The sequence below is a fragment of the Nycticebus coucang genome, chromosome 17 (genome assembly GCF_027406575.1).
Source record: "Nycticebus coucang isolate mNycCou1 chromosome 17, mNycCou1.pri, whole genome shotgun sequence".
NCBI classification, from domain to species: domain Eukaryota; kingdom Metazoa; phylum Chordata; class Mammalia; order Primates; family Lorisidae; genus Nycticebus; species Nycticebus coucang.
This window is the reverse complement of record NC_069796.1, coordinates 63,905,610-63,920,648: the sequence shown is the minus strand read 5'-3', so window position 1 is coordinate 63,920,648 and position 15,039 is coordinate 63,905,610. Positions and strand designations below refer to the sequence as shown.

Genomic DNA, 15,039 nt, shown 5'->3' with positions numbered 1-15,039 from the left:
AGTTGAAAGGTTTGGTGACGGCATTCAATGCCATAACTACTGCAAAGAGTTCTTTGAACTGAGCTGATCCTTCAAGTTCTTGGAAAAGGGACTTCGAAGGTGTGGGCTCTTGTGCTTGGAACAGGGGTGGATAAATAATTACAGAAGCTCCCAGGCGCCCTCCGTCCGTGAAAATAGTGAGGAAATTAGGGTTAGGGTGAGCAAGGAATAATCGGGGAGGCTTCCAAGTTATTTGGGAGAAAGAGTTCATCCACTTATAGGGTCCATAGTGACAGTCAATTTGGCCAAGGAATCCTTCAAGTGCCAATGCAATTCTGTTGTTATTCCTGTGGAGCCAGGAAGTCAGTGGCCCTATATGGCGTAATGATGAAATGGGGTTCAATACCGAATAACCTGACTGCTGTGTCTCTTCCCTTAATGATGTAGTCAGCAATTTGATTCATCATGGAATACACTCTGGGGACTCCTCCCACTGAAAGATGGATCCAGTGGATAGGCTCCCCTTCTTGGGCCAGAAGGGCAGTGCATAAAGTTTCCCCTGGGAAAAGATAAAGAGTAAGAGGGACGTGGGGATCAAATCTCTTGAGGGAGGCTTTATCTATGGATTGTTGGATTTTTGTGAGGATAGATAAACAGTGGGGCGGGACTGTAATTTGAGAGGCCAAATCACAGCCTCTATGGAGATCGAATAGGAGAATTAACTCTTCCCTAGAAATGGGAATCCAAGGTCAGAGCCAATTAATCTCCCCCGATAACCTCTGGAGTTGGGGTAAGATATAAATGTTTTGAAAGACTAGCTGGGGCTTAATGGGGGAAATAGAATCTAAAGAAAGGATAGATCCTAAGATTTTGAAAGGGGAGACAGTTTGTATTTTTTCAGGCACGACTTGGAAGTTATTTTGTTGGAGAATGTTGAGACATTTAGCGGTAAATTCCTGGAGGCCATGTGGAGTAGGATTTCCTATGATGGTATCATCCATATAAATATAGAATAGTACATCTGGGTGTTCTATTAATGAGGTAAAAATATGTGTTAAATAGTATTGGCAAATAGGGGGGCTGTTAGCCATCCCTGGGGTAACACTGTCCACTCAAACCTTAAATCTGGCTTCTGAAAATTAGTTGAGGGTATGGAAAAAGCAAATTTTTCAGTGTCGTTAGGGTTAAGGGGAGTGGAAAAGAAGCAGTCTTTAATATCGATGATGGTTAGGTGGTAAGTTGAGGGAATTGCCGGGATCCAGGAAAGGCCCCTCTGGGGGGTTCCAAAAGGGATCATTCTATCATTTATTTTTCTAAGGTCTTGTAAAAACCTCCAGGAACCATTGGGCTTCTTAATAACGAAAACAGGGGAATTCCAAGGACTAGTAGAAGGTTTTAGGTGTCCTTGATCTATTTGCTGTTTGATTAACACAGGCAGTTGTTGGAGTTTATTCATAGGAAGAGGCCACTGCTCTACCCACACAGGGTCTCCGGGTATCCACTGTATTTGGAATACCGGGGGACAAGCAGTGGCCCTTAGGGTTGAGGGTAAACCCTGGGAAAAAATTGTGTAATTGGTTCAGGGAGCGAATTATGTGTTAGCTGGGGATGGCTTTTATGTTGTTGTTGAGGCGGCTGCTTGATTCTGTCATGGTTTGAAAGGTTGTCATAAAGAACCTTGTGGTCAGTGGTAATACATGCTTCAGCTTCGCCTAAAATATCTTGACCCAGAAGGTTGGCGGTTAAGCCAGTGACTACCAGTGGGCAGATTGCTCCACTGTTTCCACTAGGGTCTACCCAGGGGAGCCAGTCGGCAGTTTCCCATGATGTAGATTGTCCACCCACCCCTACCAGGGGCGGTCCAGGAATTAGCTGCCAGAACGTGGGCACTTCTTCCTTTCTAATGACTGTGTGATCCACTCCAGTATGGATGAGGAATTTAAAGGATTTGTCCCCTATCAAAACAGTCATTTTCCGTCTCAGGCCAGCAATGAGAGGGATGGTCCAGTGAGCTTGGACAGGTCAGCTGCCCTTATTTAACGGGGCTGGGGCCGCCCCGTTGGGAGTTTAAAGGCTCACCTTTGATATTAAATTTAGACTTATAGTCGCTGGCCCAATGAAAACCCTTTTTACAACGGGGGCATGTGGTCCGGGGTCGTCTCCACCTGTGGAGGCGGAAGGGGCTTTAGGCTGGCTAGGGCATTCTCGCCAGAAGTGTCCTTCTTTGCCACACCCAAAGCACGTCCGCTTGCCCGATGTGGCAGCTAACTGCAAGGCGTTTGAAGCTCCTCCTGGTGGTTAACCTGTAATGCGGAGACCATCACCCTCGTGTGGTGAGACACAGTACCAAAGTCTCAGGTAGCAATAATCCATCTGTCTATGGACTGGTTTCTAAGCCCGGGACAAGCAAGCTTGCACTCGTTGGTCATGCTGTCCCAAACTAGGGAGCAAAAGAAACAATCGCGCATTTCGCCAGCAAGGAACTTGTTTTTTAAACTTTTCTGGATCCTGTCAATGAACGTGGAGAGGTCCTCAGTGCCCTTCTGAATGATTCCTGATATGGGGGCCTCCGTTGGGCCCTCACTGAGTTTTTTCCAAGCGGCTAGCCCACAGGCCCTGACCTGGTCTTGATGGGGGGAAGGGTGGATGGTACCTTGTTGGAGGCCAGTGGAAAATTGATCCGCCCTGCCACAAAGCATGCCATAGGTGATAGGTATACAGGGTCGGGCGGCTTGGTTACGTTCCCCATATACGTGCCATTCTTCCTGAAAGAAAGCCATCCATTTAAGGAAGAAAGGACCAGGGAGCACAGCTTTGGCAAGCTCCTTCCAGTCGCGGGCAACACAAGCCCAATGGGCTAACCCTTCTAAGATAGTTTCTGCCCAAGGTGAATTAGGACCATCCTCAGCGACTGCCTTTTTCAGGTCTTTAAGATCTTGAGGCTCCCAGGGATACCAGGCCGCAGGGCAATTGCCTCCAGGATTGACATTGACCCGAAAGAGGCCGGTTGTTCTATCCCCAACCTCACTTTCCCCGATATGCAGAGGAGGCGCAGATGGGGCCCAAAAGGGGTTGGTCGGGGTGATCGGAGGGTGCAGCTCCTTATGGGGCCAAGGGGCACTCCCAAATGGGTCAAGAGAAGGATAAAGAGAGGGAGGCTGATTTGGTGGGGGAGTGGGGCTTACAGGTTTGGGACTCTGATCTGAGTCCCGACTGGTGTTGGGGGTTTTGTTCTCTGCTCCTTGAGGGAGAGGAGCTTTGTCCGCCTTCTTGGGCAGATGGGGAGGGAAACAACCTTTCAGGGCAGCCACTGTGGGGAGAGCTCCGATAGGGGGGATTTCTCCTTTTTCTATATGAGCTCTCCTAATCAACCTTTCAACCCTATCCCAAGTGTTCCAGTCAAAGAGGTTGCTCTCTGGAAGCCAGGGCGCGATCTGGAGCAAGCACACCCAGGCCTGGGAGGCCTGACTATCCGAGAGGTCAAGCCCTCACTCTTGAGCAAAACTCGAAGGGACTCAAAGCGGGGTCAATTTTAGAGTAAGACTTCCCCATAATTTATGGGAGTACACTCACCCGCAGACCGATTGACCTGTCAGCGATCTTCGTGTGGGGAGCCGAGTTCCTCACATGGGGCACCAGCCTGCCAGGTCCTCCAGCAGTCGCAGTTGAGGGAAGACCCCGACCTTGTCCCAGGGGCTGAGCGGGATGGCGAGTGTCGGCGGCTCAAAGAAAACCACACGGAGCCAGAAGGCTGTCGAAGCAGGATCTCACCTTTATTGTAACACGTTGCAATATTTATACACTTCGGCTAGGGGGCAAAGGGCGGAAGCAGGAAGGAGGGGGTATGTAAAATGAGGTGACAGGCTTCAAGCCAATAAAATCTAACCCCATCACCAGTATCCAGGCAGAGGCTGTTTCAGGTCTGGTCTTGCTGAGTCACTCCTACGCGGAAGTGCGCGGACAGCACCAACTCTACTCAGGCTTAGGAAGTTCCTCTAGGCCTCAAGTGGCTTGCCCACGTGAGAAGGCCCAACAAGGAGTTAAGAAGATTGGCATAGATAGAGGACTTTATAGAAAATATGAAAAAGTGGTGGAGAAAACTGGTCCTTTGAAGGAGAAGATGGGGTGATTGGAGCAGTATCTTAGAGTTTCACCCCCTTGTGCAGCATAATGAACTACAACCTGATTAAGTCCCTCTGTGACTCATCAAGAGATGTTAAATTACAAATAAAGATGGTTATACTTTATCCCTCTCAACTTCATGGCCCCATGGTTATATGTAGAAATTTTTTTGAAAAGAAAATGCTATTTCTTGTTCAGGTTAATTTATTCCTGGACTATTAAGTTTTAGTTAAGTCTATTCAAGCAGTCCCATTTTAAGGTTGAAGGATTCTAATAAGGTGAGTGACACTGAGGGGGGCAGTACTTCATAAAGTGATATAGGTGTTCATTACAATTCACCCACCACCACCACCCTCCCACTTCAACCTGTCAGGGTCTCTAATAGGGTTGAGGTGATTGATTTTACCTACAGAAATCTTATCACCTGTATCGAGACACTGCAAGGGCAATGTACTTATTTTTCTTTTAGGTGTAGTTATTTGTTGGTTTTTGCCATGTCACTCATAAATATCCTGCTTCATTTGTAATCTGTCATAACAACTTTGCATAGTGCTTCAGTTTTGCAAGTTCTTCTCTCACGCTTTATTTCAGCTAAGCTTAAGTCCTATTCTTAGGCCTAATACAGTGGAGGAAACCTAGATTCAGAGGAATTAAGTAATTTTTCCAGGTGAAAAATAACAAGTGGAGGAACCATAACTGCAATATTTTGTCTCAAAACCCAATTTCTTTTTTTATGGAAACTGTTACTGCAAGAAGGACTCAGCAGTGATTGTATCTTTTTGATGACCATCTATGATACTTTGCACAGTGCCAGACACACAGTGGGTGTTCAATTAGTGTTACTAGAATTTGTAAATGAAAAAATAAGTAATAGGGCTTCAAGAATCATATAATCTAATCCTTGGATTTCAATAACAAAATGGAAACCCACTAAGATTAAATGAATTACAGTATTATACCCACTAAGTATAATTTGTTTTGTTTTTTTTTTTTGTAGAGACAGAGTCTCACTGTACCGCTCTCGGGTAGAGTGCCGTGGCGTCACACGGCTCACAGCAACCTCTAACTGTTGGGCTTACGCGATTCTCTTGCCTCAGCCTCCCGAGCAGCTGGGACTACAGGCGCCCGCCACAACGCCCGGCTATTTTTTTGTTGCAGTTTGGCCGGGGTTGGGTTTGAACCCGCCACCCTTGGTATATGTTTTAAACTTAGAACAAGTTTCCCCTGAGATAGTCCATTGCTGCCAATAGTTTAACTCATAACTATTTTTATAATTTCTCACTAGTAAAACAAACATGCTGGTAGAGAGGGAGATCCTGAATATCATCACACCTAGTGGCCAAAAAAATTTTGCTAAAAATTTGTTTCCTAGGTGGTTAAAGGGTTAACAACCCAAAGAATGGAAAATAATCTTGCTAATGAAATAACAACAAACAACAGGTTTCCCATTTCTGTCCGTTTCTTTTTACTTGAGTGTCCGAAAGCTCCCACTCTGCCCAGCATTTGTACACTAATGATCAAAGTTTGAATTCCAGCTCTACCCCATAGGAACAATGTGACTTTGGGAAATTTAATGAATGCCTTCACCTCAAAGAATGGTTGTGTGCATTCCGTGAAACAGTCGCAGCAAAGCCCTGGCCCATAGCAGGAGGTTTTGAATGTTCCTTTCCTTCCCAAGGGTGAGGAAACCCATCAGTAGAAGCATCACCTGACCCTTCCTTGACAGATCTCTTTTCACGTTGATTTAGTTTTGTTTCCAAATCTAAAATTACTTTTATTAATATATTTGGTTAACATTTCCACTAAGCAAAATGGTACTAAACCCAAACATACAGAATGTCTGATCAGTGGGTAGAAATTAATTGATCAATTATTATGTCCTGGAACATTTTATTGCTTCTATTTCTCAAAAGATTTTTAATTTGAATTTGTAATACAGGGCCATTAAACCACATTTGAAAATTACCGATTAATATATAATCTTAGCAACATTCATTTTTCTTTTTGCTTAATAATCAACCTGAGGGCATCTTATCTTCCAATCTTTCCATATGTCACCAGTGCCTACCATTGGCCATTAGTTTCTTATAATTCCAGAAATATTATTGGCATTTTTTTAATTTATCCTAATTTTCCAACAAAATAAATACACTTTGTTATTAAGAATAACTTTTGGCTAAGTTTTGCTTTCTGTAGCAATTGAGGCTTTGTAAAAATAAGGCACCACAAGTCTTCTTAACACAAGATAAAATATTATATGTAATATTTGGGAATCATGATGTCAGTGTTCATCTTTTAATTTTGGAGTTGCAAGAAAAAAATTATCCAAGAGAGATTATTTGACTATCCATATAGTCACCTAATTGTAGTCTTGAGACCCCAGATCCAATTGAGCACAAGGCAACCTCAGACATGCTATTTTCTGCTTTAGTCTCCCCCTTCCCTTTCCTCTCCTCAGACCATCATCCACGCGCCCTTCCACCACCAACAGTCTGCTGTTAGACAATTATTTTCAAATTCCTTCATATTCTCAATTATTTTATATTTTGGAAAGTCACATGTGTCCTGCATTTATATTCTTCAAAGGTATTTTTTTTTTTTTTTATTGTTGGGGATTCATTGAGGGTACGATAAGCCAGTTACACTGATTACAATTGTTAGGTAAAGTCACTCTTGCAATCATGTCTTGCCCCCATAAAGTGTGACACACACTAAGGCCCCACCCCCCTCCCTCCATCCCTCTTTCTGCTTCCCCCCCATGACCTTAATTGTCATTAATTGTCCTCATATCAAGATTGAGTACATAGGATTCATGCTTCTCCATTCTTGTGATGCGTTACTAAGAATAATGTCTTCCACTTCCATCCAGGTTAATACGAAGGATGTAAAGTCTCCATTTTTTTTAATGGCTGAATAGTATTCCATGGTATACATATACCACAGCTTGTTAATCCATTCCTGGGTTGGTGGGCATTTAGGCTGTTTCCACATTTTGGCGATTGTAAATTGAGCTGCAATAAACAGTCTAGTACAAGTGTCCTTATGATAAAAGGATTTCTTTCCTTCTGGGTAGATGCCCAGTAATGGGATTGCAAGATCGAATGGGAGGTCTAGGTTGAGTGCTTTGAGGTTTCTCCATACTTCCTTCCAGAAAGGTTGTACTAGTTTGCAGTCCCACCAGCAGTGTAAAAGTGTTCCCTTCTCTCCACATCCACGCCAGCATCTGCAGTTTTGAGATTTTGTGATGTGAGCCATTCTCACTTTTACCCTATTTATATTGACATTGGAAATACAAGGTGAAGTGTCACAACTGTAGGTATTAAGAAACATTAATTAAGTGAAATTGTGTAAAAAGTGCTTGCCATATGTGCTAAGTTCTGATAGTTACTACTATCAGTTGTTGTATGGCTACTATGGGAAGCACAATTTAGTGCTAACACTGTTGCGTATCTAGTACAGTTTAATTTTTTTATGTGTTCATGTCAAGACTCTACATCTTTACAAGGATGTCCTGCCTTCAATTTCCTGCGTGCCCAAGTAGACATAATGAAGATGATATTAGCCACAGTCTATAATACAATTACATCATTACAGCAATTTTCTAAGGTTAGATCCTATATCATTTAAAAAACGGGGAGACTGAACCTCAAATAGTTTACAGTGGCAGAGCCACAGTTCAGGCTTAAGTAACATAATCATGGACAGCGCCTGTGGCTCAGTGAGTAGGGTGCCGTCCCCATATGCCGAGGGTGGTGGGTTCAAACCCAGCCCCGGCCAAACTGCAACAAAAAAATAGTCGGGTATTGTGGCAGGTGCCTGTAGTCCAGCTACTCAGGAGGGTGAGGCAAGAGAATCATCCAAACCCACGAGTTGGAGGTTGCTGTGAGCTGTGATGCCACACCACTCTATCAAGGGTGACAAAGACTCTATCTCTTAAAAAAAAAAAAAAGCTGTTAATATAGGAATAGGGTGGGAAGAGACATCACTGAATATTCTTCCAAACCTTGTAAATAAAAAACAAATTAAAAAAAAAAAAAAACATAATCACAAAGTTGATTTTTTGATTAACTACAAAGGTTATTCTCTTTGCCATTCCAATAAATACTACCTGAAGCACCTATCAGAGTCCCTTGCATTGTAAGCACCAACAAAACCTCACTGTTTTGACTATTTTGATTCTTCTCCCTTGCAGATGGACCCCCATGAGAACATTTTACTGAGCACCCTTGAGATAAAAAATGAAATGGCCACTTCTGAGGCCGTGATGGGACTTGGAGACCCCAGGAGCACAATGCTGGCTTATGACGCCTCCAGCATTCAGTATCGGAAAGCCGGATTGCCCAGGCATAGTTTTGGCAGAAATGCTCTGGAACGACACGTGGCACAGAAGAAAAGCCGCCTGAGGAGACGCGCTTCCCAACTGAAAATCACCATCCCCGACTTGACTGATGTGAATGCTATAGACCGGTGGTCCCGCATATTCTTCCCAGTGGTTTTTTCCTTCTTCAACATCGTCTATTGGCTTTATTATGTGAACTAAAGCATAGCCTCCTATGGGAAGCAAGGACTAGATTCCTCCTCAAACCAGTTGTACAGCCTGATGTAGGACTTGGAAAACACATCAATTCAGGACAAAAGTGATGCTAAAATACCTTAGTTGCTGGCCTATCCTATGGTCCATTTCATACCATTTGGGTTGCTTCTGCTAAGTAAAGAATACACTAAGGTCCTTGTGGTTTTCCAGAGAAAATGCAAGTGTTGGTCCACATGCTGGCAAGACTAAGTCTGAGCGTTCCTCTCTCTCTGTTTAGTATGCACCCTACTCAGAGAGGAGTTATTTAGAAGATGTTCTTAGGAGGCTCAATGGCATTGTCAGTCATTTTCCTGAGAAGTGGTCACACCCAGATATCCATCTTCATCTCTGCATTTGGCATACTGTTGAGGTGGCACTGTGCTTGTGGACATTATCTGCAATGCCATGCAAACAATGTTACTTGAAAGTGGTCCATGTCTGCCTTATTAAAGTGATAACGATTTCATGGGAAGGTGATTCTCCTTTGTTTCTAGAAGGTTCTCATTTAGTTAGAGAAGGATAGGGAGAGTCAAGACAGAGGCACAGGAAACCAGTTTGTTCAGTTTCTTGCTTAAGCAAAGGGAATCCCTTTCATTTTGGCATTTAGAGACTAGAAGACTTCCGAACATTATAATGCATGGTGGCCAAAGAAATTTTGGGTAAAAAGCTACTTCCTAAGTGGTTAGATAAGAGTTAACAACATAGAGCAGAGTAGAAAATCCAGAAGTGACTGTCAGAACAAAATTAAAGCAAGCCAGAAAGCAACCACGACCCTTATCAGCTCTCCACAGCATCTGATCTATATAAACTGTGTCCACTGGCAAAGGGTAGGGCCAGAGGAATTTTTTTTCAACCTCATAAGCTTTTGACAAGACACCTAAAGAGGTTTCTATTATTGATCTAATCAAAAGACAATAATGAAATAGAAAAGTTAGGAAAATTAGAAGTAGCTTAGATGTTCAGGTTATGCTGGGAGTCTTTCAAATGTACAAATGTAGAGACCCGACAATGCTAACAGGTTGTTCATCTCAGAACATGTCAGCTGTCTCTGCAGCACTTCTTTACCAGTTTACTGCTGAATTTAATAGGGTATTTCAAAAGAAGATTTGTTCATTGCTTAAGGGATTAATGGTCCTTTCCAGCTTTTCTTGCTTTCAAAATTCTGATTATATTCTTAGGAGACAGATAAAGTAAGGTTTTTTAGAGAGACTGAGTGAATAGTATTTTTTTCATGTGCAATGAGATTCACTGTTGTATTATACAGGGCAAAAAATACTTAAAGTATGTGCACAGATGAGGTTAACGTGTACATTTATTAGGTTTGATTCTTTTTAAGTGTACTTTCAATTGTGTATGTTGCAATCTTTCTAATCAAGAAAAATATGAAAAGTAGTGGAAAATAAGGTAAAAACAAAACCACATTAACATGATGAATATTAGGAGCCTCAGTGGATGCTGCAGAAAAATATATACCTGATAATTAGAGAGGCACGATGTGTTGTTTTAATTCTATTTTTAAATTATGTCATTGTGCTTCTTTCCATACTAATTGGACATATGCTTTCATATGCTGGACAGGAAAGAGAATAAGCTAAAATATTTTATTTACATCAATGTGAGGTTTATATTTTGCTTTTCTTTTGAAAATAATGAATAGCCAAAATTTTCCTCAAACTTTGATTTGATTGAACTTTTTCTTGGATTTTGCTATGTCTATTTAAAAACAACAGGAAAAAAAAAGAAAAAGAAAAAAAACCCTTCTTTACAGAGTAACATCCCTAATTGTACATAGTAGCCAGTATCTGCCTATGGACACAATGTGTATTTTCATCCCTTTGTAATTCAGTACCTTTGAGTTTGCTGGGCTACTGTTGCCTTTGCATTCCAACTATCAGAGAACAACAACAGAAAAAGTTTATGATTTGGCTTTCTGAATTTGGCCTAATATGGGATGGCATTTCTTTTTCATCAGTCTAGGGAACTCTGGCCCATATATTTTGATTACATACCTGAACACTTCTGAGTGTAATCTTTGGGCAGAATGTGGCCCAGGTTCTTCCTGTAGGCTCAGAGTAGTGATTCCTCGTGTTTCTCCAGGGACATACTTCTCCTAAGCAATCATGTTGGGGTATTACACTAATAAAAGTGCCTGTCCCTTTCACTAGGGGATGAAGATTGAGTAGAAAATATCAAAAAGGAGGAAATCAATAACTCAGGGGCACAACTTTAAAATGCCATTCTGGAAAGGCTTTTCTAGAGACAACTCAGAGCCCAAGTCTAGAAGTGGGCTCTAATGTGCAATTACTCTAAAAGCCATAAAAATCCTTGATATTGTCATTTATAGTTACTATACAATTTTCGATATCGGGGGAAGTAAACAGAGAAATCTAGATCAAAGGGAAGGATCTTCACAGCATGAGCCTCAAAAGCATATGACCAGGAATTCACGCCTGCTAGCACTCATACAAGAAATGAGGCAAGGGAGAGAAGATGGGACCTTAGAACCCTAGAGTGAAAACGATACATTGGCACTCAGTAACCATGCAGGTAGAAACAACTAACTCATCCTGTCCAGAAATAGAAGTTGATGTAATCTATCCTTAAACTCTTTACTCTAGTTGAATTTGAATGCAGTCATCAAATGAAGGGAAGGGTGCCAGACTTGTAAGTCTTAGAACACCAGTTAGCTTGATATCCAGTGGTTAAACGAAAGGACCACAACGATGTATTTCAGCAGTTCTGATGTGATATTACTATCAGTTTATACATATGTATAGTTTTTCTTTCATTACAAAACAGCCAGATATTAAGCCAGCAATTAAGGTGTTTTTTCATCTTTCTGAAATTCATAGACAAATTCTGACTCTAAAATGTACAGTCTACATGAATTCTTTGATCTCAATCTGTATATATGTATTGTACATGACTCACGACTGCTAGTAGGTATGAAATGCATTTCAGAATTGAAAACTCATGCAACATAAGGAATGTTACGATTCTTTCCACTTCAATTTAATAACTGGGAAAAGACTCAAGCAATGCCATCTAAGCCTTTTCTCTTCTCATTTCTTCAAGAGCAGTGCTAAGTCAAATAATAACAATAATAATAATAATAAAAGTGGTTTATGAACCAAAAGACTTTACATTCTAGTATTAGGAACACAAAAAAATCTGTCAGCTTACAAAAGCACAACACATAGAGAAAGTGCAGTGGAATGCATAATGGGGAAATAAATCGCATTTATTTTAAGCAAGACCTCTATTAAATTGGCAATGAAGACAATTTCCATTTGCTGTAGGTAACTGTTCCAGTTTTACAGTTAACTTCATTCTCGACAACAGCAGAACAGCATCGACAAAAGTAAGTCTTACAACATATCTCCATGTATATATGTGTATATGTAGATCCATATAAACATACATACATATATATGCATTCATATGTTGGAAAACAAAATGAATAAGCTAATATGGTTTGTTTTCTTCATTATACCAGTGTATTATTTATTTGGCAGCCAACAATCAACATATTGAAATAAGTAATACAGGGTACTGAGCATTTCTCTATCAGCAAATCAATGCCTACAATTCTTAAGAACCATTGCACAGTTTGACACAATAGTACTGTATCTCGGAACATCACAGATTAGTTGTCACATTGCTTGTCTAATTGCTCTCTTTTTCAAGGAAACAAATAACATTGTCCATTGGTATATAAAAACAAGTATGTCTTAAGAAAATGGAAAATTCCTTCTAGAGGAGGGAAAAAAAAAAAATTAAACCCCACCATGTTGGTTAGGGCAAAATACAACTGTAGCAATCATACCATTTTGCAAAGTGTACAGAGTACATGTAACATGAGCTACCACAACTTTCATTGAGCGTGTGTAAATATTAAAACAGATTTCTTAAATATTTTTAACTTCTAATTTGTATTTTATGGTAAGGCAATGTGCTAATTCTGTTTATGGCTTAAATTGTGTGTTATAATATGTAAATAATTAAACATGTTGTAAATGAATAGTCAATAGATACAAATAATTATTTAGTTTTTTTCTCTTAATTTTTATTTATTTTTTACTAAGTATGGTTACTTCAGTGCCCTGGCAGAGTAATTTAAACATCCTTTTGCATAAATGGTTTGGGAATCCCAGACAGAAGGGTTTCAATTTGCTACCACACACGCACACAGTTACACACAGACACACACACACACACACACACATACACCCCACACATCATATTTCTCTCACTTCGCTCACTCCTATGTTCTTCCCCTCTGTGGGAAGCACTGTAGTGTTTATGTAGTCAATGTGACAACCAAGAGACAGCTTTAGAAATGGCAATTGGGAAATGCAAAACTGAAATAGAGTTTTTTTATATGCCAGAGTTCAAGAAACCAAAGTTTGCAACTTAAATCTCAATTTTCCAAGAGTAAAAGTTTGTACAGGTGGCACTACAGAAAATAAAAATGTTTATTTATACCAGCTCCAGAAATGTGCTACACACAAGACATACTAGAAGATTTTTTTTAATAATAGTATTTTGTCTTTAGATAGTATTGTTCCTTTTAACCAAAGACCCCAGCATTATTACAAAAAAAAAAAAAAAAATGGAAAGGAAAAAGGGGGGAAAGGTGTGGGGGGGGGTGGAGGGAAGGATGTTGCTTCACACCAAAGGTTTAAAAAACATTTTCCAAATGCACTAGGGAGATGGGGAAAAATAGTAAGGGGTGAACAGAATGCTAATTAAGATACTGTTCTAAAGAAATCATTACAAGAAAAAAAAATAGCTTTCTTATGAAGCTAATTTTTTTAGAAATAGAAGTCAAACATTTCTGTAGATACATGCAAAATTGTGACATTAAATTTTAATGTGCTTTGAGAAGTTGTTTTGAGATAAATATAAATATAATCCAAAATGATGAAAAACAAAACTTTATATCCTTTGATTTCCAAAGCCAAATGTCACTCTTCTGTCACATGTCCTCTAATCTGATGTCAATGTATATGTCCTTGCACTATTTGATGCAAGTGGACAGTTCATCAGCTTGTTATCATCTTTTATTGTTCAATGATTTGAGTTCAAACATGATCATTTTAAACATAATTAATTCAAACAAAGTTGCCTATAATTAAAATTCTGTTACATTTTTCATTTTTTTTCACAGGTGTTTAAATATTTCTGTCATGAATATTGTCCCTGCACAGTTCTAAATTGTCCTTTTATGAGAAAATGATGTTAGTTTCTTCACAATGTAGTGATTATCAGCCTTACTAACTACCTTGTAGCCTTTCTTAATATGCACATAATGCACATTTTCCAATGGCTAGAAAATGCAAAAGACAAGTGGATATCATTGCATCTATTTTCATGTCTTTCTAAACAGGACTACTAAAAGCTCTGGGATACATGAGACAGTAAAAAATGAGGATTATAAATAAATAGCACATAAGAATTATTTTCTTGAATTTAAACTTACTGCAGCCAGTTTCAGCATGTAAATATACAATAGTGCCGGCTAGTGTGTAATTCTTGAACTAAGAAATATAAATAAAAATAAAAAGGTCGTGTGCGTGGTGTCATTGTGTTTGGAATATTTAATTTGTGGACTATTAGTGTGAGTTATATTACAGAATGATGGCTTTTGTGGAAAACCAATGAAAATCTTGGGAACTTGGGGCCTGTTGTCAGACAAACTTGAGTTAAAGCTTATTGGCCACTTATTAGGCCCATGATTGTGTTTTCTTATGGATAAAGACATGATTTTACCTTTGTCAAAGGGTGTTTATCAAAATGAAATTAATGAACGATGTCCTTAGCATAGTACAAGGCATATAAGTGGTTTGTAAATAGTTGATCCTAATGGTGTTGTTTTTAATTACCCCCATTCTAGAAGATTCAACGTACATCTCACAAATGCTCTTACCATGTCAAAAACTTCACAGAAATTCATTACTCTTCTCTTAATTTAGATGTTTTGTATTAAGGATAATTAATGAAGAATTTGGCTTCAATCATGAAAACATATAATAAACATTAGGTGTTCATTGACTTGATATTCAACCTCTGTCTACTGAAGAAATTGTGCTAATCCCTTCACAAACGATCTTCAGATAATCCTTACCATATTCCTCAAAGTAAAAGAAACTCAAGCTCTGGAAGAATAAATTCTTTGCTAGTGAGAATGGAAAAGCCTGGATTTATACATAGGCTGAACTCACCACCAAATCTACCCCATCATTAAAAGTGAGAGACTAGCCTTGTTCAATTCTCAATCATTTGGGAGAAAAATGTGTTAAATGCCTGCCATCTGCCAGAATTTGGGTTAATATTGGGAAAACAGGTGAACATACCCAGGTACC

General features: G+C 39.9%; 1 protein-coding gene across 3 annotated transcripts in view; it reads left to right on the top strand.

Annotated features, from left to right (window-relative positions):
* GABRB2 (gamma-aminobutyric acid type A receptor subunit beta2) overlaps positions 1 to 14,247 on the top strand; it is a 284,112-nt gene extending 269,865 nt beyond the window's left edge. For all 3 annotated transcript variants that reach the window (XM_053567112.1, XM_053567110.1, XM_053567113.1), the window contains exon 10: positions 8,294 to 14,247. In XM_053567112.1, the coding sequence (XP_053423087.1) occupies positions 8,294 to 8,641 (348 nt within the window). In that variant the 3' untranslated portion in view covers positions 8,642 to 14,247. The remainder of the gene's footprint in view (positions 1 to 8,293) is intronic.
* Positions 14,248 to 15,039: the final 792 nt, after the last annotated feature.